This window comes from Neolamprologus multifasciatus, chromosome 1 (assembly GCF_963576455.1).
Source record: "Neolamprologus multifasciatus chromosome 1, fNeoMul1.2, whole genome shotgun sequence".
NCBI lineage: Eukaryota > Metazoa > Chordata > Actinopteri > Cichliformes > Cichlidae > Neolamprologus > Neolamprologus multifasciatus.
Window position 1 is genome coordinate 21,547,052 of NC_140439.1, and position 19,419 is coordinate 21,566,470.

The following is a 19,419-nucleotide window of genomic DNA, read 5'->3' on the forward strand; positions in this document are numbered from 1 at the left end:
CAGAACGCATACTAAGAATACCTGTTTAAAAGTAAAATTATTTTCACTTTGATCTGTGATTTCCACATTTCCTTTATTAGGCTATAGGATAATGAAATGTTATATTTAAATATATACACTTTAAAAAATCAGAGCTGTCACATTAAAAATAAACTGCAGCAGTTAGAGCGCATTTGGCTTTAAAATAATTAACTTAAAATGAAATGTTTATTTTATTGCTCCGTAGACTGAATTCCCAGTTTAATTATTTTCTGCAGCATTAATTTTGTGTCTTATTTACAACAGGATTGCATTTTAATGTTGTTTTTTATTCTCTTTACATATTTAGCACTGTTTTATCATCATCATCATTAAAGTGTTTCCGACTGGAGTAGGCAGAACTCATATGGGTCATTTTGTACAGATTAAGAATTATGATGGGCTTCCAAACATGCTCAGAAGGCCCGGTTCAACAGAACGTTGATAACCACTGTTGAGATACACATTATCTCCAACTGGACTTTTAGGTTTTGTCTAGCAAGCAAATTCAAATAAATCCTGGCTGTGTTTAACCTGTTAATGCATCGCACCCTTTATTTTTACCGCAGGAAGCTCCGGTGGAATTTGTGAGACGAGCAGAAAATACTCAGATGGAAGGACAAAGTCTCTGAACACTGGTATCATCACAGTGCAGAACTATGGCTCACATGTCCCCCCCAAGGTGTCACACATCACCTTTGCTCATGAGGTCGGACACAACTTTGGCTCACCTGTAAGTACTATTATTTAAATCCCGGCCTTTGCCAGTAGCCTACTTTCTCTTGCCAAGCTGTATTTATTCTGTGGAACTTTCTCAGAGCTCTGCTGTTTCTCTTTTGCTTGCCTACTATTTCACAGCATGACTCTGGTAGCGTATGCACCCCTGGAGAGTCTAAGGAGCAAGGACAAAAGGAGAGAGGGAACTACATTATGTATGCCAGAGCCACATCAGGGGACAGGCTCAACAATAACAAGTTCTCAAGCTGCAGCATCGGGAATATAACCGCTGTTCTACAAAAGAAAAGAGATAGCTGTTTTGTCGGTAAATTCTCTTATGTGATAAAATAAATAAAAGGATTTTGTTATCTGTTGCGTGTGTGTGTGTGAGAGAGATGCTCTTTCAGTCTGTTGTTTCTGTGTGTACAGAGTCTGGCCATCCTATCTGTGGTAATGGTCTGGTGGAAGAGGGAGAGCAGTGTGACTGTGGCTACCAAGACCAGTGTAAAGACAACTGTTGCTTTAGTGCAGATTCAGGGGATGGCGAAAAGTGCAAACTTAGACCCGGCAAAATCTGCAGGTAAGATTTTGTGATGAACTGTTGATTGTGGTATTAGTGAGCACAGAACACAGCTGTGAACAGGGCAGCATTTGTTTGACTTGTGGTTGCATGGTTTTCATTGTTTTTACGCAGTCCCAGCCAAGGCCCATGTTGCACAGCAGAATGTACTTTCAAGACCAATAATGAGGTGTGCAGACCAGATTCTGAGTGTGCCAATGAGGGCAGGTGTGGTGGAAATACTGCTCTATGTCCTGCCTCACAGCCAAAGGAGAATTTCACCTTTTGTCATAAAGATACACAAGTTTGCATCAATGGGGTATGCTCATATAATCAGCTTCATGTCTTGTTTTCCCGCTTTGTGAGTTTGTATCATAAATTAAAGGTTTTGTTTTTTGAAATAGGCCTGCACTGGTTCTGTTTGTGCAAAGCACAGTCTGGAGGTATGTAGCTGTGCTAAGGAGGATGGCAAGGATGAGGCAACTGACCTGTGCCATGTGTGCTGCCAGGAGAAAAGTGAGTGTCTGATTGTTCACATGTCAAAATATACACTAAGTATAGTCATTTAAAACTAGAATTATCTGACGTATAGCATAAGTGACTGTTGGTTTTAATGTTTGCTTTTAGTCATGAGAACATCTTTATGATTAAAACATTTTCTTGGTAATACAGATGTCACTTACTTTCTTTCTACCTTCAGCGAATCCCAGCACCTGTAGCAGCACAGGGTCACAGAGATGGGCTCAGTATTTCAGTGGGAAAGTGGTGACGCTGCAGCCTGGCTCACCCTGCAATGACTTCAAGGGATACTGCGATGTGTTCAATAAGTGTCGCCTGGTGGATGCAGACGGGCCTCTTGCAAGGCTAAAGAAAGCCATCTTTAATCCTGATTTCTATAACAGTATTGCAGACTGGATAGTGGTGAGTGTCCCAGTGTGGGAGTGTATATAGTGACAAAGATTTGTCAACATGGTGAAAAACACACATAGCTAATATTTTTAGTGATTCTTTTCTGTGCTTAAATATTCTGTATTACGTTCTGTGTCATTCAGGCCTACTGGTGGGCAGTGCTGTTGATGGGTGTTGCTCTCATCATGCTAATGGTTGGCTTCATCAAGGTCTGCAGTGTCCACACACCCAGTAGCAACCCCCTGCTTCCTCCACGCAAGCATGTATCTGGTACGGTATCTAAACCAGGGCTCTGCAAAAAAAGGAAACTGTGATGACATCTGTGGCCTGTTGTGGGTTAAAGAAAAACTAATTTTGGAGCGAGGGAGAGAAGGGAAATTAGATATTAAAAAAGTATGTTTGTTTACTTTCATTTTGGATATCAAACTCCATACTGGTTCTATTTGTAAGATTTAGTCAATTTCATCACATCAAGGATTCCAGCACATGTCCATGTTAGTGAGCAGATGGGCCGTGACTTCCAGTTCATTCAAATCAGGGTTTTCTTTTCTTCTAACTTTAGCCTATCTGTGACACATTAATCTTCAGACTTCTAAAATCTCCAGTATTTCCTTTTTTAAGAATCCCATTGCAAAGTACAGTTTATCTTGATTAGGTCATCCACCACAGAGGTTTTTCACTCTTGTTGTAAAACCTTATAGCATAAATAAAAATTACGCTAGTTTCTTTTCTTTGTAAGGATTTCTCTTTAATCTCAGAGGATGTATATTTTGTTTCTCATACATTTTGTATTTTAACCATTGAATTTTTTATTTAATAATTTTAAACAAAAAAGTATTTTTTAAACAAAAAAATGTATATACATCATTGAAAAAAAAATTATTTTCAATAATGCATATAATACATTTTGCAAGTATACTAACAGTACATCTGTATGTAACTGAGTTTATATTTACATGTTTTAGTAGGCCATGGCCATGAATGTCATGGTAATTTGAGACTTTTAAGGAGTTTAGAAAAAAAATCCAAAATTGATTCAGTCTCTGTAGGATCAGAAATATACACCCTCCACAACATTTAATTAAATGTCCCTTAGTCAAGTTGCAGCTTGACTAAACTTTGCCAAGAAGACTGGTCACATATCCAGTCAGAATTATGCCAAAAGCATCGGGTTGAGGTGCAACTTGCTAAGGGATATTCCCATGTATGGATCCCTGTATGGATTAGAGAAAATCCCAAACAAATTTAAACTTTTGCATCTAATTCTTGTGTTTTAAATAATTAAAGATGTATGATGCACAGTTATTCCACCCTGGAAAATGAACAGTTCAGAGAAATCAAACCCCTAAATTACCAGGACTTTCATGCTCATGATATGTGTGTGTGTATGTGTGTGTATGGGTATTAACATCTTTGTGGGGACCAAAAATTGGAATTTACTATACTTGTGGGGACTGATAGCCCTTGTGGGGACCAAGATCCCGGTCCCCACGAAACACGAAAGCATTTTTGAGACTCAAAATGTGGTTTTAGAGTCAGGCTTACAATTGGGTTATGGTTAGGTTTAGGGTAAGGGTTAGGGTTAGGCATTCATTTTTGGTGGTTAGGGTAAGTGGCTAGGGAAAGCATTATGTCAATGAGATGTCCCCACAAGGATATAAATACGCACAAGTGTATGTATGTGTATAAACTTCCACAACTGTGGATAACTGAATGCATATTTAGGTTAAAGAGAAGAAATGGCTAAATAGCAAGGTGCTAAGAAATATTTTGTAGTCCAACATGATTACCTTATCATGTAATAGTCACTTCTACTGTGGGCATTTCTAACAATATAAATGGTAGTAGCATTAATTTGCAGCATTCACTGTATTTCTTTAAGTTAATTGAGATGTCCATTTCCTGTAGACACCCTGAATACCCTGAGACGGCGGCCCCCAGCATCACAGGGCCAGCGCCAAGCTCAGGGCCAGCGCCAAGCTCGGGGCCAGCGCCAGCAGCGTCAGCAGCATCAACAAAGAGAGCAGTATCAAATGGGACTGTTGACACAATGAGGCAAAAGTCCGCTTGTTGCCTTGGTTCTTCTTCGTGCCTACAATCGGAGCACCTTACTCCAAAGAGTTACTTTTACCACTTATTGCAGAATTCTGAGAACTTGCAACTGAAACATTTTTACTGGACAAAACCTGATGTATTTTTGGGTCTAACAAACTCACTCACCTCTGCTCTAAGAGCAAGACTAGCAGTGGTTCACTTAGCTTTTATAGGAAATACATTTTTCCAAGGATGAACGGGGGAGAAATTCACTGATCTCCGTTATTTAATCTTAATCTTGTTTCTTTTCTTCTTCTTTTTTTAAACCTTTGAACTTTTTTCTTTTTTGTGGAGGAGAGAAAAGCAAATTTATTAGTTTTTCAAAAATTTCTGCTGCCAATCAAAAACGGATCTGAGACTTTATGTTTGAAAAGAACCTGTTTTTCTTTTGCCAATGTGACTTTTCCCCCCCAATACATATAATATTTTTTTTGTAAGGCATACGTCTGTTCCTTCTGTGTGCAAATATATAAATGTTGAGGTAGTTTTGTCTTTTGTTTCACATGAATTTATTTTTCTTTGAATGGAGATCGTTTACTGTTTTAATTCATCTTCTCAGGATCAATAAAATGACAGAATACAAGTGTAAAGACGACTGCTTACAGATGTCTAGGTAGAGTCTCTTCTGGCTCAGGCCTACAGGTCACGTAAGCTGCCATCCAAGGCAGAGGACAGGACTGGAAGAATGTATATAAAGGAGCTCGATAAGACCAGTGAGTCATCTGGTGTTCTGAATCTGTGTATTTGTAGTTGTGATATGGTTTGCAGATGTGTTTACAACAAAATACTTGAGGTGGAATTGAATGACGAGAAAATAGCTTTTATTTAACTGATTTTATCACACTTGTATTCTGTAATAACTCTTTTTACCTAACTGGTTGCTTTGACTCTGAACTGTGAAACAACCACTTTGTGCTACATTCAGAAAAGTGAAAGCAAAAACCAGAATGCATTAAACCAAACAATACAAGTGTACAGAACTGATTAGAGGAGAGAGAAGTCCTGGTTTGACTTGTCGTGTCTTTTAACTCTTGTCATCTGTCCATCTTTTCACACATTAGCAGTTGTTAAAGACAAAGTAAAACCACTCAAATGCAGTCAGACCTTTTATACCCAGATAAGGAACGTGTCCGGTTTATATGTTTTTGTTTGTTTTTTTGCTCTTAATGCTTTTTAATGCAGTTGAGATTGTTTCTATTGTGCATGGAGTTGGGAAATCTAGCGATTCTAATTGTATTATTGCTTTGTTGCTGCTGTTAACAGATCTTTATCAGAGTGAACAATCACAGCGCATCAGCCATCCACTACTGTTCTGTCCTTCTTTTTGCTACTGATTGGGGATTTTGTTAACCTTTGTTACTCCCTTTGGTTTTGTGTGATTACATTAAATATGTGCCTACTCGGAGCAGTGTGACTGAAGTTGATGTACAAGTGTCAGCAATCGTTACTGAAGACTGAAACGATTCTGTATGATGCAACTTAGAGCATAGCCTTGCCTGATTGTAGACACTTTATCAGCCAGCACGTGAAGAATCCAATTTTGCACACAGATAAAAACCTTTTTTGGCTTCACTTGAGCAGTATTCAGTAAGTGTAATTTTAGGTTCTCTTCAGATAAATAGATACAAATGCAGAACCACAACATGATTTTGTAGACTACATAACATATGTTTAGTAGAATAAAAGAGATGCTCTCTCAAATGAGCTATGTTGAGCGCAGCTGCAATTTAGCATTGTTTTATGTGCAAGGTGCCAGGATGTCTTACAGACCAGATTCTATGCAGAGCTTTGCAAAGTTAACATTTGACCTTCTCAGTGAGAAATGCCTCCAGCGTGTCCTCCTGAGAGGGTACACGGAAAACCAGTTTTAAGAAGAATTGTCTGTGTGCTGCAGCAACGCTTGTGAACAGGCACAAATGCAATTCTTTTGCTCCCTTTTCTTATGTTCTTTGTCTTTGTGGTGCTACTAGTTATGCTTTTTGTTGGTTATGAGATTTTCTGTGGCTTTTTAAAAAAAAGCTTTTGTCTGTGTGAGAGAGACGCTTTGCTGAAACATTCGTATCTTTTTTAAAAAAAAAATATATGTATGATGTGGATACTTGGTGTCGAGGGTTAGTACTCTGGGATTTTGTTTGTTGATAAACTGTGCACTGAAATGTAAGTGATGGAAACAGAATCCATAATGTTATAGATTCATTACTACTGTCTGATTTAATGCATTGTCTTTTATACTGTGCCTTCAAATAGTGTGGTTCCCCCCCCCCCCCCCCCCTTCTTTTGTTCTGATTCTCATCCTGCTTAATTTGAATATTTTACTACATTTGCAAAGGTGGAAATGTATAATTTCTTTTAAATTACTTGAACTGCATTAATAAAGTTGAATTTACCATATTGCTTCCCTCTTTGTTCAGTGTTAAAAGGTAGCGCCGTGGATTTCTGATACTTTAAAAAAGAAATGTTTTACAATTGAATTTAATGTTATTATGTTATTCAACCCACAAATGGTTCAAAGTGATGATTGGTAAGAGGATTCAAGTGTCGCACCTGATTTAGAAGAACAAGATTCAACTGCATTCGAGTTTTCAGCTGTAACAGCCTGCCCTCTGCAGTCATCACCTGGTAATTACTTGCCTTTCTTAATCTCTTAATGAGATTTTAAGACTGATTTTTTTTTTTCAAGCAACTATGATACAAATTCAAATAATAGATGCAAAATAGGCGTTAATAGATGGTTTAATAAACATCAATTTTCAGTTAGAATTTAGATTAGTTCCCGTTTCAGACTTTAAAGGGTTTAGCGCTTTAACTTACAGTTCAACCTGTCAGTTGTGTTTTCATTCAACCAAAATATCTGCACATTTGTGACCTGGAAAAATGTGTTTGTCCGTAGAGGGATACGAATGGACCTTTGTGCATGTGTAGAAAAATAAACCCACCTAATGACATGATAGAAAAGAACAGAGTATATTTATTCAGCACTTCTTTCCAGCAATTATGGTTTTGAGTTACTCCCTGAATGTACACAACTTCACTTCAAGGAGGGAGAATTTTATCGCATTCGTTGTTGTTTTCAAGGGCCATTCATCTGATATCTTCAGTTAGATCTTCAGAGAGTGACCCACACAAGTCTATAAGTTGTCCTTTCGTCTGGGCCTTTTTGGTCTCTCTTCCTTACAGCGTACAAACACCATGTCTTCTGACGCTTCCATTTGTCCCTCGTTTGTCATGGAACAGAAAGATGTCCTGAAAAACAGAGACGGTGTCGTTAACACGGTGCGATTGAACAGAAAGAGTGAGTGCAGGAGCAAAGATTAACCAGTCTGTGTATGGGAAACAACCCACTAGATGGCATCAGCAGTCTGTAATTGTCTCAAGTGTGTTCTTTTTATGATTGTAGCATCTTTACCTTACAATATGAAGCACCTTGAGCCAACTGTTGTGTTGATTTGGTGCTATTTCATTAAAACTGAACTGAATTATATAATTCAGTATCAGTAATATTACTCGTCTTAGCACTATTGTACAATTTGAGACAACTGTGCTTGACTTTCTTTCCTGTTTATCCCATTTTCAGCTCTATTATATATATCACAGTGTGATTTTTATTTTATATTTGGAAATATCATATATGCTCATATATATGTGCTTTGAATGTGATACAAAAAACTGCAGGGTCAACAGAGGTCATCTGTGATGCCACCAATGCAAGTTAAAACTTTACAATGCAAAGAGAAAAAAAACCAAACACCATTCAAAACACGGCAGCTTTCTCTGGGTCAAAGCTCATTTGAATGTGTACAGAGTGGGAATGTGAACATATTTTGGAAATCATGGGCACTGTGTCCTCCGATAGCTGCAACAGTAAAAGGACTGGTACTTACATTGCACTCTCTTTACTCTATTTGAGCACTCAAAGTACTTTCTAGCTACAAGCCTTAATCACTATTTTCTATGCCTAATTGCTTTTAAAGTGATTTAACCTAACACATAGATGCAGCAGGGGCAGCTCAGGGCTCAGCATCTTGCCCAGGGAAACACTGACATGCAGACTAAAACCACTGACCTTCCAATTAGTAGACAACCTGCTCTACCTCCTGAGCCACAGCTGTAACGTGCTAATCTGTGAAGGCCCCATTAATGCTGAATGACACATATATTCAGATAGAGCCATTCAGACGTCTCTTTCAGAGAAGGGCTTTTTGCATGCAGCAAAGATAATGCTAAACCACTTTTTGACACATATTGTTGGCTGCTGTAGACTAAACTAGCCTGTCATGTCTGTCTGCAGTTAGACCTGCAACCTACAGGAATGTGATCTATGTGATCTATAATGAAACAAAAAAATAATACAAAGAAAACAAACAAGCTGAAAAGTATCAATCACTAAAAAACATTTCACCTTTAAAAGTTCAGTTAATGTTCTTAGTTTTTGTCACGGCTTTTGTTGAAATGGGTTTGGACTGGATCACTGAAGCATTTGTATATATAAATAAATAAAATCAATTTAAAAATATGTAGTTTAAAAAAATAGAAAAGGCTTCAGCAGTGTTGGAATCATGTGTGGAATAAAGTCCGGTATGATGATGAAAAGCTATATAATTATTTGTGCTCTCCATCATTTAAGCCCTTAATGTAGCGGTGTCAAACATGAGGCTGGGGGGCAGAATTGGCACAGCTAAGACTCCAATCCGGCCTGCTGGATTTCTTTAGAAAATATGGAGGGCATAAAGGTTTTGATTTAATTATATATTTATACGTTTTACAGTTTGTTGATAATAAAACTTTTGGTTTTATAAATGTGGGACAGTAGAAAAACTGACAAGTGCTGTTGAAACTGCACTTTATCTTTGTGTCCACCACTGCTAGCTCGTAAGAAACACATGTACCTCTTCTGTGTTTCGCCCACTTTGACGCTGACTTTGCCCACATTCAGGAGTCTTTTTCTTTCCAAAGTTCTCCAAGGAATGATGGTCTGCACCTTGTCCCACACATTTTCCCACAGAGGAGATGCTTCCCAGTGCATATTGAGCAACATCAGTTCCCCCAAGTCTCTGTCCAGGGTGATCAGGAAGGTGAAGGTTTTGTTACCTGAAATCTTTTCATTGCTGGTGGAGATTTGTAAAACAGAAATCGAGAGAGACAAAGTTAGACGAGACTTATTCACCCTGCAAAAGGCTGTTGTGGCGGCTCAGACTAGAGCGGGACAGCAGATGAGATTTCCTCTGCTAGCACCGTTTAGCCTGAGACGCTTTGATACACAGAATATGAAGGATAACACAGTCGTCAGGGAATATTGTCTTGTTTAAATTATTCATCCCATCATTGCCATTTATAGTTCTCTTTCATGCAAAGGCTTCAGTTGTTTCCATGTGTGTCAGCTGCTCTCCTTAACTTGCTTTGTAGAGCTGAGAGCCCAGCTGCATATTGCATGTGTCAAAGAGTGCTCATGTGTTCTGATTTAAGCCCGATGGGGGGTGGGTGTTGGTACAGTACTCACAAGGTGATGTCCACAGCTCCACTCTCTTCTTTGGTTCCTGTGAGGGAGATTGTAAGAGAGGGCTCAACCTTCTCCGTCTGATTGATGAACTGGACCCTGAACTGGTAATGATAGACTGAAGGGTGGAAACCAGAAACAGAAGAAGAAGAGGACACGGTTACGGAGAAACCCCCGACACAGTTTTCAGTTTTTCTTGTTAGCTTTATATTTTATCAGTCTAACATATAGGATAATAAAACATTGAAACAGGTTTCAGAACAGATTTTGTGCAGATAATGGCTGATTTTGTATTCCTACCAGTCAAACAGAGGACTGGATTCATTTACTGGTGGATGTGGACTGTCTAAACACGTTTAGATGTAAGTTTTTATTCTATAGTGTGAAAAATTGGAAAAACTGCTCTGTAATTTCTTGATTTAGACAAAGAAAAAATGTTTTATGAGGCCAAAATGGCCCTGATCTTTCACTTTTAACTACTAAAATCTAATTTGTTTATCCTAGGCTTATGGAGCTAATGGAGTTCAATCAAGGCAGAAAACCGGGAAAATGAGGTCATCAAAGTGCAAAGTTTCAAAATCCTACACATAGCTACAATAAAGCATAACACCATCTCTGATATTTATGTTTTCATGTCTGCCAGTTCCACTAAAACACCAAAACTTTGTGGTTTCCAGCCCAGTTGATGGCACCAATCTAAAAGCCACCCTTTCCAACTAAAGATCTAAATTACAAATGAAATTAGTGGTTTGTAATTTCTCATTTTTTCATTCTCAAAAAAAAAAGGAAGCTGTAAAAAGTCTAGGTCTTGTCATAGGTTTATTTGAATAACAAATAACGACTAGAAATCTTCTTGGGATGAGATTTTATGCCATGATGACAGATGCACTGAATCCTTTCAAATCTACTGCCACTCCGCTTTAACTTATTTTTGTGTAATCTTGCCATCAAACAGATTTATTTTGCCTTAATAACACACGCAAAAGCTATTTATATATATTAAGTCTTTAATGGGAGATATAAGTGTTGGTCAGTTATGACTTTTACAGGGCTGTTAGGTCAAAATGACAAACCATACGTTTGTAAGGCATCCGAGACCGTGTTTTCAGGTAGAGCCTCTTGCTGGTGCCCGTGCGGACTTTCTTGATATCATAGCCGAGTGTGTTGCAGCGATTCTTCCGGCAGTCCAGACAAACGCCCTTGTCAAAGGCGCTGTTGTCGCTGCACCTGTAGGCCATGCTCTGCTTGTCTTTATTGAGCAGAGAGTCGATGAAGAGATGGACAGAGCGCTCATGGGCACATTTCACTGTTTGCTCAAAGCCTAAGAGAAAAATAAAAATGTGGTGAAAATTTTAAACCTGCTTCTTCAAAACAACTTTCATCTGACTTTCAATGGATTGTGGAAGAGCTAAATCACGAAGCCTGACCATTATTTGTGGATCGAGTTCATTATCACCAAATGGTGGCATCTATCAGCTCTTGCTTCTGTCACATCTCCTATAAGTGACTCATTATGTCTGACACGGCTCTGCTCTAAAGGCCATTTCTCTGAGCAGCAGCTTGTAGCCTGAAGGCAGCTCAGCTCACACGGATGGACAGAGAAAAAGCACGGCACATGTTGCTAATTAACTCCTGAGGATGACAGATGCTTTAATGTGGTTCTCGCTGTCATATTGTGAGGATGTGTTTAGGATTGAGAGGCAGCATAAATCCCACAGCCACTTCTGTTAGACTGCATGAAATTAAATACATCTGCCTAAACACAGAAGAAGAAACTGTCAACAAGCAGAAGAGGAATCGGCATCCTAGACGTGGCTTCTAAACCAGTGTTCTGAGGTGGAAAGGCCAATTAAGAAGAAAAAATGTTATGATAGAGCGTGCAAAGAAGGAAACCAGAAAGCCTTTAAGCAGAAGAACATACTGCTCTGATTGGAGCTTGGATTTAAACCAGAGGAACCAGAAACTTGAATGCCTTTTCAAACAGGGAATGAATGCCTACTTTATGTGGACTCATCGATGCAGACATTAAATAAATAAACAAATATAATAGCTTTGGTATTCCTGATAAATATGCATAAATATGGTCTGGATTTGTAAAAGACTGTTCAGAAAAATGTTTATAATATTTAAGTTTCATTACAATGTTTAAAGTGGCCACTTCATTAGATACATCTGGCTAGGGTTGGATGCTGGATTCAACAAGGTGCTGGAAACATTCGGTTCATGCTGACATGATATCATCGCACAGTTGCTGGGTGCACTGTGATCATAAAGGGATGGAGAATACTCAGGTAGGCTGACCCTTAGTTGGTACTAAGAGAAGCAAGAAAATATCCCCCACGTGATTACATCACTAAAAACAGCAGTTTGAACCGTGGATTCAGGCAGGATCGATCCATGCTGTTTATCATCTGAATGTCACAGCAGATATTGAGACTCATCAGACCAGCTTGTTGCCAGTCTTCAGTGGCAAACAGACAGCAGGATGTTCTGTTGTTCTATCCCACACTTACAGACCATGTAAAACACTGCAGCCTCTAAGAGGCATCACAGAGCTGTTTATTTCATGCTGCCCAGAAATACTATACTATAAAAAAATCATGGTTATTTCTGGTGGTCACAATGTTTAATGTGCTGTTACAGATTTATCTTACCGAGGATCCCGTACTGGGATATGTGCTCGTAAATGTTTTGCAGGTCACACCCTGGTTGGAAATCTCCTCCATTCGGGTAAAAGTCATAATGGGCCACAGCTTGCTTAATTCCCACACTGAGGCCCATACGCTCGTGGGTGAAAGTGTGGATGGCATCCACAAATTCAGCATCATCAGGAGACAGTCTGTCCGTGGGAGACATGCCTTCAAACAGCGGACCAGCTGGATCGAGCCCTGAACAGACATGATATACATTAGCATTGGGTGGTTTTAGAATATTAAATGAATAAATTGCTATTTATTAAATTTAGCTATGAAAGGACTAAAAACCTCACCAGTAATTCTTCCAATCTTCTCCGGACCTGTCAGAAAGCTCCCAGCAAATCCAGAGATGTGAGCGCCGAGGCTGTAGCCAATCAAATGAGCATTTCTAAGTGGGTACTTGTAGTGCTCCTGTAGGCAATTAAAGACATGCATGATTGCTGAAACGTATAGATTTGACTATGGAATGAAAATGTATCACCTTTCAGTCCACTGACATCACAAAGATCAGTGGAGGAGTTTATTCCCACCTGAAGTGTCTGCAGTAGGTGAGCTATGTCTTTTCCAACAGTGCGGGTTTTCTGTACTGCGATTGGATAGTGCTGCTGAGCCAGCGACAGCCAGTCTGTAAGCACCACATTTGCATCTATCAGGTTTGTCCTCACAGCCGTAGCTAACCTCATCACCCAGCTCTCCATTATGCCATCCACCTTCACAACAGCAAAACTAAGCATTAAAAAAACAGCTTCTTACTTTTAAAGTGTTAATATGTGCTGTGCACAGTACAGTCCTGTGCATAGTTCAGTTCGGCAAAAATGAGAGAAACTGCAGTGACTCTGTTACTTAACTAAAGGATTTTTCCTTCCGTTACAAACTGTTGGTTTTTCACTTTTCCCCACCCATCATATATTGGCATGGTCTTTGTGTTTATGGAGGTTTTTTTCTTTCTTATTTTTCTTTTTGAATTCTTAGTATATGGGATTGGGGTTTTTGTTTGGTTCTCATTTGCTGAGCTAGTGTTTGTTGGCTTTTATGGAGTCTTAATTCTCATGGTATTTTTGAATTCTGGTTCTTATTTTTGAGCACTTGTCACAAGTTTCTTTTTTAGTGATTTGTAGTTCTTGTGAAATTAGTGAGTTCAGTTTTGTGTTTTGCTTCTGTTTGTTATTCTTCACCAGTATTCCCCAGTCTGTGTCCCCTCTGTCTCATTCATGTCCTCATGTCTTCACATGTGTCATCCTTCACTGTCTCTTATGCTTCTCCAGTTCCAGCTGCCTTTAGTCTGAAGCTTGATTTTTCTTTGTTTTTCCTGTGTCTTCAAAATGTTGTCCCATTGAATGAGTTCATTCATGTTCTGTATTTATCTTTCATGTTTCACTGTCTCCTTGTTTCAGTAAAGGTGATTGTTGTTCCTTTTCTGTTTTCATTTCTATATCACTTATGACTCAGTGTTTTATTGTCATTACCTGTGTTGATTACGCTCACCTGTGTCTTGTTCCCCATGCGTCTCTAATCTCCAGCTAATCCTCAGTGTCTATACTCTCCTGTCCTCCCTTTGTCAAACTGATTGTCTGACATCTGGGACCCTATTCTCAGACTATGGAAGTTTGTTTCTGCGACAGAAAAAACATTTTTTGCCATCCATAAGTCAGAATTTTAGGTTATTTTCTAAAAAAAAAATCTTTAAATTGAAAATCAAACTTGAAATTTTGCTTTTATACCATGACTGTGAAACATATACTATATGGTTTCACTCCAAATAAAATCAGGCTACCTCATACGGGGAGGCATAACAAACTACAGGGCGACTAAGAGGGTGCAACCTCAGCCAAGGCCTGCTTCCTGTTTTGCAGTTTAGGAATAGGTGACCTAGATGTGCACCAGAATGTAACAGCTTCCTTTTATCTGCCCATCCTCCACCTCTCCTGCAGCATTCATGAACTTCAGCTTGGTGTTGAAATCTCGCCGACAGATAAATATGATACAGATTGTTTTTACCTTTTGAATGGGAATTACAGCAATGAGGTTTTATGTGTGTTCTTAAGTCTGTTTGTGGACAAATATTTTCACTGTTATAGAGACAGCTTTATAGTTGTGTAACCGAGATCAAAATGTTCCATACTCCAAAGAGAAAAGGGCACTCAAAGTTCAGTGGGGTCAAGAGAGTCATGGCACTAGCACCCCACCCCTTTTTAATGTACGTTTCTCTGTGTTAGCCCTGCAAGAGGCTGGCGACCTATTCAAGATGTGCCCCTCCTCTCGCCTTTTGACCACTGGGATAGCCCCCCCCCCCCCAACAACCCTGAACTGGATAAGCAAAAAAAAGGTTGAATGATGGATAATGTACGTATAAATCTCTACCAAAGCTTTAGTAATCTTGAGTTGTGACGGGTGTGGTCTGGGAACTAACTGCTATCGTGGCTGACATGATCCGATCCAAAATTTAATTACATTTCAGTGCAGATCCACGTGTCTATCTCATGGTGTGTTTTTTCAACATGTTTCAGCCTTTTGAAGACGTTTCCCTCCCTGTAGTCAAGTTCCATGTTTAGTATCCAGTGGCTTAAGTCAGCGAAGCGTAAAGAGAGAAAAGGGAGTTGACCTTACCGACCACCCATGAGTGATGATGATGAGGGGATTACTGCTGTTGAAGCCACAGGAGGTGAGAGTGTGCAGCTGCAGAGGGTCCAGCGTGCAGGTGTCCTCACCTCCTAAAAACAGCCTAAAGACTGAACTGCTGACATATGGCTCTTTCTCCCTCAGGACATCCCTCTCCTCTGTCTCCACTGCACCTCAGAAATCAAATAATGGATTGTCTGTTAGAAACAAGTACTTTACAGAACACAATGGTTATGCTTACAGAATAATTACAAATGATGAATGGAAATTTGTCAATTTGAGAACACAGAGTGTGTTTTGATGCATTAATGCAAGTATTTGAGTGAGTAAACGTGGAGAAATCAGGACAGTCAGTTCCTGCTGAGGCTCCATTGGACTGTAGACTAACTAACGCCCAATCAGAAGCCCTTTGCTGTGAGTCCAGGTCATACAGACCTCGCTGGCATCTGCTCACAGACATCACTTCACAACAAGTCTCATCGGATGAATCTCTGCCAGACTCTTCTATCATTTGTTACGTAAACTCCTCCTCCCTCAACATGTTTAAAACCACAGCCAATAATGCCAAAAACCAAGGCGTCTGTAAACACCCAGCAATGCAGCTGCCTTCATACAAGTTCTGGTTCCTGATGTGAAGCCCAAATCGTCTTAGCAAGAAAAGTAAAAGAACATCCAGCCATCATTTATCATCATTTGCTTTGGTGTTGTCTCTTCAGTGACTGTTTATCGACACGATCAGTGAAAACAGTCTGACTCATTAGTAACAGAACACAAACAAACCCTAACCCAGAAATTTGTACAAGAACTGTGTTTACTTTGCAAATCAGTCATGGTATCTATCACAGCGCATAATTTAAAAAAAAACATATTTCTAAATGGGGCATGAAGTCTGTCATAAGCCCACATTAAAAGACCCAGTAAAAACACCGGCACTAAAGACCGAGATGGAGAAAATAATGGCAAACCTAAAGGAATATGATTTATTCCGTTTTATTTATGTAGCGCCAAATCACAACAACAGTTACCTCAAGTAGTTCTGACAGCTGTTTCAGTTTTTAAGTCTCTCTCTGGATGAACGCCATTCACCCAGATATCCACGTGGTGGAGAAAAGGCTAACAGCTTTGTCCAAAATCTCCCATAGATGTTAAAAAAAAACCCGTGATTCATATTTTTATATTCATCAAATCATTTGGTGACCTGTTTTTCCCCCAGAAACTGGGGGCAGTGGCAATCTTGAAAGGACCGATTACATGAAAAATGTTTTATCACAGGATAAACGTGAAAGCTCAGAACAGCTTTATTTGAAGTGACTCTTCACTGTAAGGGAACAAGGGAAACGCACACGCACGCACGCACACACACACACACACACACACACACACACACACACACACACACACACACACACACTGTTTGTGTTTCTCTGCTTATTTGTTGCTCATCTGTGGAATCTTAATGTAACTTTTAAATGTAATTGTTCATATGAATTAGTAAAAATAAACATACAGCCTGAAGCAACTGGACTGAAACTTGGTTAAAATTTCACTTTACAAGACATGAATTTACTTTCAGCTGCTTCCTGATGTACACGGGTAGCCATGACAGGTAGCTCCACATGTCTAATTTATCTGTGTTTCTATGTCGGCCTCCTCTGTGATCGATTTGTGTCTCCTCCTGGGACCAAATCGGGGAGCTTTTGCTTATTAGGCAAATACTACTCTGTGGAACCACATCTTTATAACTATCTACTGTGAGGCTAAATAAACCGTAAAGATTGTTTTAAAGATTGTCTTTAGAAAGAGATACTTTGGGAAATTATGTGTATACTTCTGCGGAGTACAGATTGGCTAATTTCGGTGTGAGTCTCATTGCAAACACTTTCCTCAGCATGAATTCACAGCATGAACTATAGTTAAATTTAGTGCTTGTTAAAGATTTTGATAGCATCAATCAATCTGTGCATAAATCACAGAAGTGAAGGCAAAGCATGATATTTCACTTACCTGCTCTGATTCCTTTGATTTTCTTTCCCTCACTGAGGTGATAGATTAAAAGCAAACACCACAAGACTTTGACCACAAACATGCCGTCAGCTTGGTAGGTCCTTTTGGCCACGCTTAGAAAATCTTCAGTGCGTGCTGTGGATTTTAAAGGTGAGAGCCTTTTGTCTGCAGATGTAGGAGCTGTTTTTAAGGAAGCCTCATTTCTGTGCTGAGGATTGAAATCAGATAATTTTACCGTACTCTAAAGAGAAAGAGAGGGGACACCAGGAGCAATGGTTCGTGGATAAGGGGGATTTATTCTTATCCTGATTGGCTGGGGGCTGGATCGTGTACATTGAGCACATTGTGAAAGAGCAGAGGTATGATAGGCAGGGGATGTGGTACGATGTGCTGGAAGTGACCTTGGATCCTCCATTGAGACCCTTTCCAGGTACCAGGGTAGAGGTACAGAATATGTACTTTTTATGTAGCTTTTATAGAACTATGTGTTATTGGCTAAAGACATGACATGGATTAGATGTGGACTATTACCGCATTGCTTAAACCTATGTTTAAACAGTTGACTAAGAGTACTCTGTGTACCCAGGGCACACAGTGGATCAATACTGCACACAAAACTTTTCTTAACGTCCCACAGAGTGGGTAAAAAATAAAACCCCAGGCATTTTTTTCATTTAGTAATATTGGGTATTAACAAAATACTGCGTCTAAATCATATTTTCTTTAGTTTTAATCTAATCTGTTAATCTGTTTTTGTTTTCTTCCTTTTAATGCGTACACAGTCTTCACTTCTGATTTCTGTTTATAATCTCTGCGTTATAAAGAAGTGTATTTGTATTTTCTTTGTCTTTTGTATTAAAAACTCTACGTAATATGTCTTTCAAAATAAATTTTAACATTTGCTTGATTCAGTACTTTTATATTAACAATGAATCATATTATTGTGTGTGCAGTCGTAGTGGTATCAGGCCTATATTTTGGTGTCTTTGTATCTGTTGTCTTTCTGTCTGATATTAGTAAAAAAAAAATTAGTTTGGGGTTTGCTCATTGCTTTGAGGAAAAATAAGCAAATAAATAAATAAATGTAGTTTTATTTATATGGCACAAATCAGAACAACAGCAGCCTCAATGCATATTATATTGTAAGGTAAGGTGTTTGGTATATTAACCTTACTATTAAACACTCTCTATACCTGTTCTGAACAGCAGCTATATTTAAAGCTGAGGTTTGTTTAATACATGATGTTGCCTGACACACTTTCAGACAGCACTCTTGATGACTCTGCTCTTTGCCAAGAATTGTGTACATCCATGCCTTCTTCACGTGTGTGCGCACAGTTTTAGCAAGCAAGGACTGCCTTTGTGATGGTACTTCACATATTTACATCCAGATGAGGGAAACATGGTAACAGCATAAAGACTGATGGGGAATCAAAGCTGCCATAAACACTTAATCTAGATCACAGCATGCAGCAGGCTCGGGTAGTGAGAGGCTGCTTTCTGAGGAAAAACCACTGATAAGGAAAACACTTTGCATCCATTCTTCATGAAGCTGTTTAAGCTTCACAACCTGTCTTCACTGATTCGTTTTAAATGCTGCTTATCAGTTTACTACATTGATACAGTGACATGTGTTAAAGAAGAAAATGTGTCACACATTACAAGTACGTGTGATCAGTTCATGCACGGTGCACAGACAAACATCAGAGATTATGTCATCATTATTTCCTGTTTCACAAAACAAACAACTTTTAAGTGCTTTGAGTGCTTTTATATCGCTAAACCACCACCACACATTAGCAGAGATTATATGCTTCCTGTTTTCTGACAGCAGTGCCTACTCTAAGTGATCCAATCTTCAAGGCTGTGTTTAACGTCATGTTATGCTGAAAAACAGCCTTATGAAGACCAAACAGGTGATGTGATTGATTTAATTCATTTGTTTGTTTTTCTGGCTTTTTTCTTTACTGCACATATGGCTCAGCCCATCTAAGCTGTGATTCACATATAGATGAGGCATGTCAAACTCATTATACATGGTGGCCACATGCACCCCTTGTTGATCTTATGTAGTGAAAATGAAATCTGTCTCCTTTCTTTGCTTGCTGGGCTGATTCTGGCCCCCGCGCCTTATGTTTGACACCCCTGTTTTAGAGTATATGAAGATGTAAATTCGATTCTTCAAGGCTGCAAGATCGGGCAAAATTGGACATTTCAAATCATGTCTTAAACAAATACATATCAAGAGTAAATAGTGCAGATAAGATCATCTCAAAATATCACAAACTAATCTGAATCAAGAGGCTCAA

At 39.1% G+C, this 19,419-nt stretch overlaps 2 protein-coding genes across 3 annotated transcripts in view; one reads left to right on the top strand and one right to left on the bottom strand.

The window, feature by feature from the left end:
- Positions 1-5,702, top strand: part of adam10a (ADAM metallopeptidase domain 10a) — a 28,655-nt gene extending 22,953 nt beyond the window's left edge. Inside the window, exons 9-16 of the mRNA XM_085145555.1 lie at positions 588-751; positions 877-1,060; positions 1,165-1,315; positions 1,430-1,613; positions 1,699-1,810; positions 1,995-2,215; positions 2,347-2,473; positions 4,112-5,702. Of these exons, the coding sequence (XP_085001681.1) occupies positions 588-751; positions 877-1,060; positions 1,165-1,315; positions 1,430-1,613; positions 1,699-1,810; positions 1,995-2,215; positions 2,347-2,473; positions 4,112-4,257 (1,289 nt within the window). The 3' untranslated portion in view covers positions 4,258-5,702. The remainder of the gene's footprint in view (positions 1-587; positions 752-876; positions 1,061-1,164; positions 1,316-1,429; positions 1,614-1,698; positions 1,811-1,994; positions 2,216-2,346; positions 2,474-4,111) is intronic.
- Positions 5,703-6,372: 670 nt separating this feature from the next.
- On the bottom strand, positions 6,373-17,582 carry lipca (lipase, hepatic a). Of its 2 annotated transcripts, none has more exons than XM_085145777.1 (9): positions 17,111-17,582; positions 15,095-15,279; positions 13,018-13,197; positions 12,781-12,898; positions 12,446-12,679; positions 10,870-11,112; positions 9,795-9,909; positions 9,184-9,402; positions 6,373-7,540 (listed from the first exon to the last, which is right to left on the bottom strand). In XM_085145777.1, the coding sequence occupies exons 1-9, from the start codon at positions 17,190-17,192 to the stop codon at positions 7,426-7,428; spliced, it is 1,491 nt and encodes a 496-aa protein (XP_085001903.1). In that variant the 5' UTR covers positions 17,193-17,582; the 3' UTR covers positions 6,373-7,425. The 2 variants fall into 2 exon arrangements, with proteins under 2 accessions (XP_085001903.1, XP_085001979.1); XM_085145853.1 differs by having other exon boundaries at positions 15,095-15,273; positions 17,111-17,572.
- Positions 17,583-19,419: the final 1,837 nt, after the last annotated feature.

Coding starts and splice junctions, on each gene's coding strand:
- lipca (XM_085145777.1), bottom strand. CDS start 17,192: ATGTTTGTGGTCAAAGTCTTGTGGTGTTTGCTTTTAATCTATCACCTC. Junction 9,403..9,794: donor GGAGCTGTGGACATCACCTT/GTGAGTACTGTA, acceptor AATCTCCACCAG/CAATGAAAAGATTTCAGGTA. Junction 7,541..9,183: donor GTGGGCGAAACACAGAAGAG/GTACATGTGTTT, acceptor TCTGTTTTTCAG/GACATCTTTCTGTTCCATGA.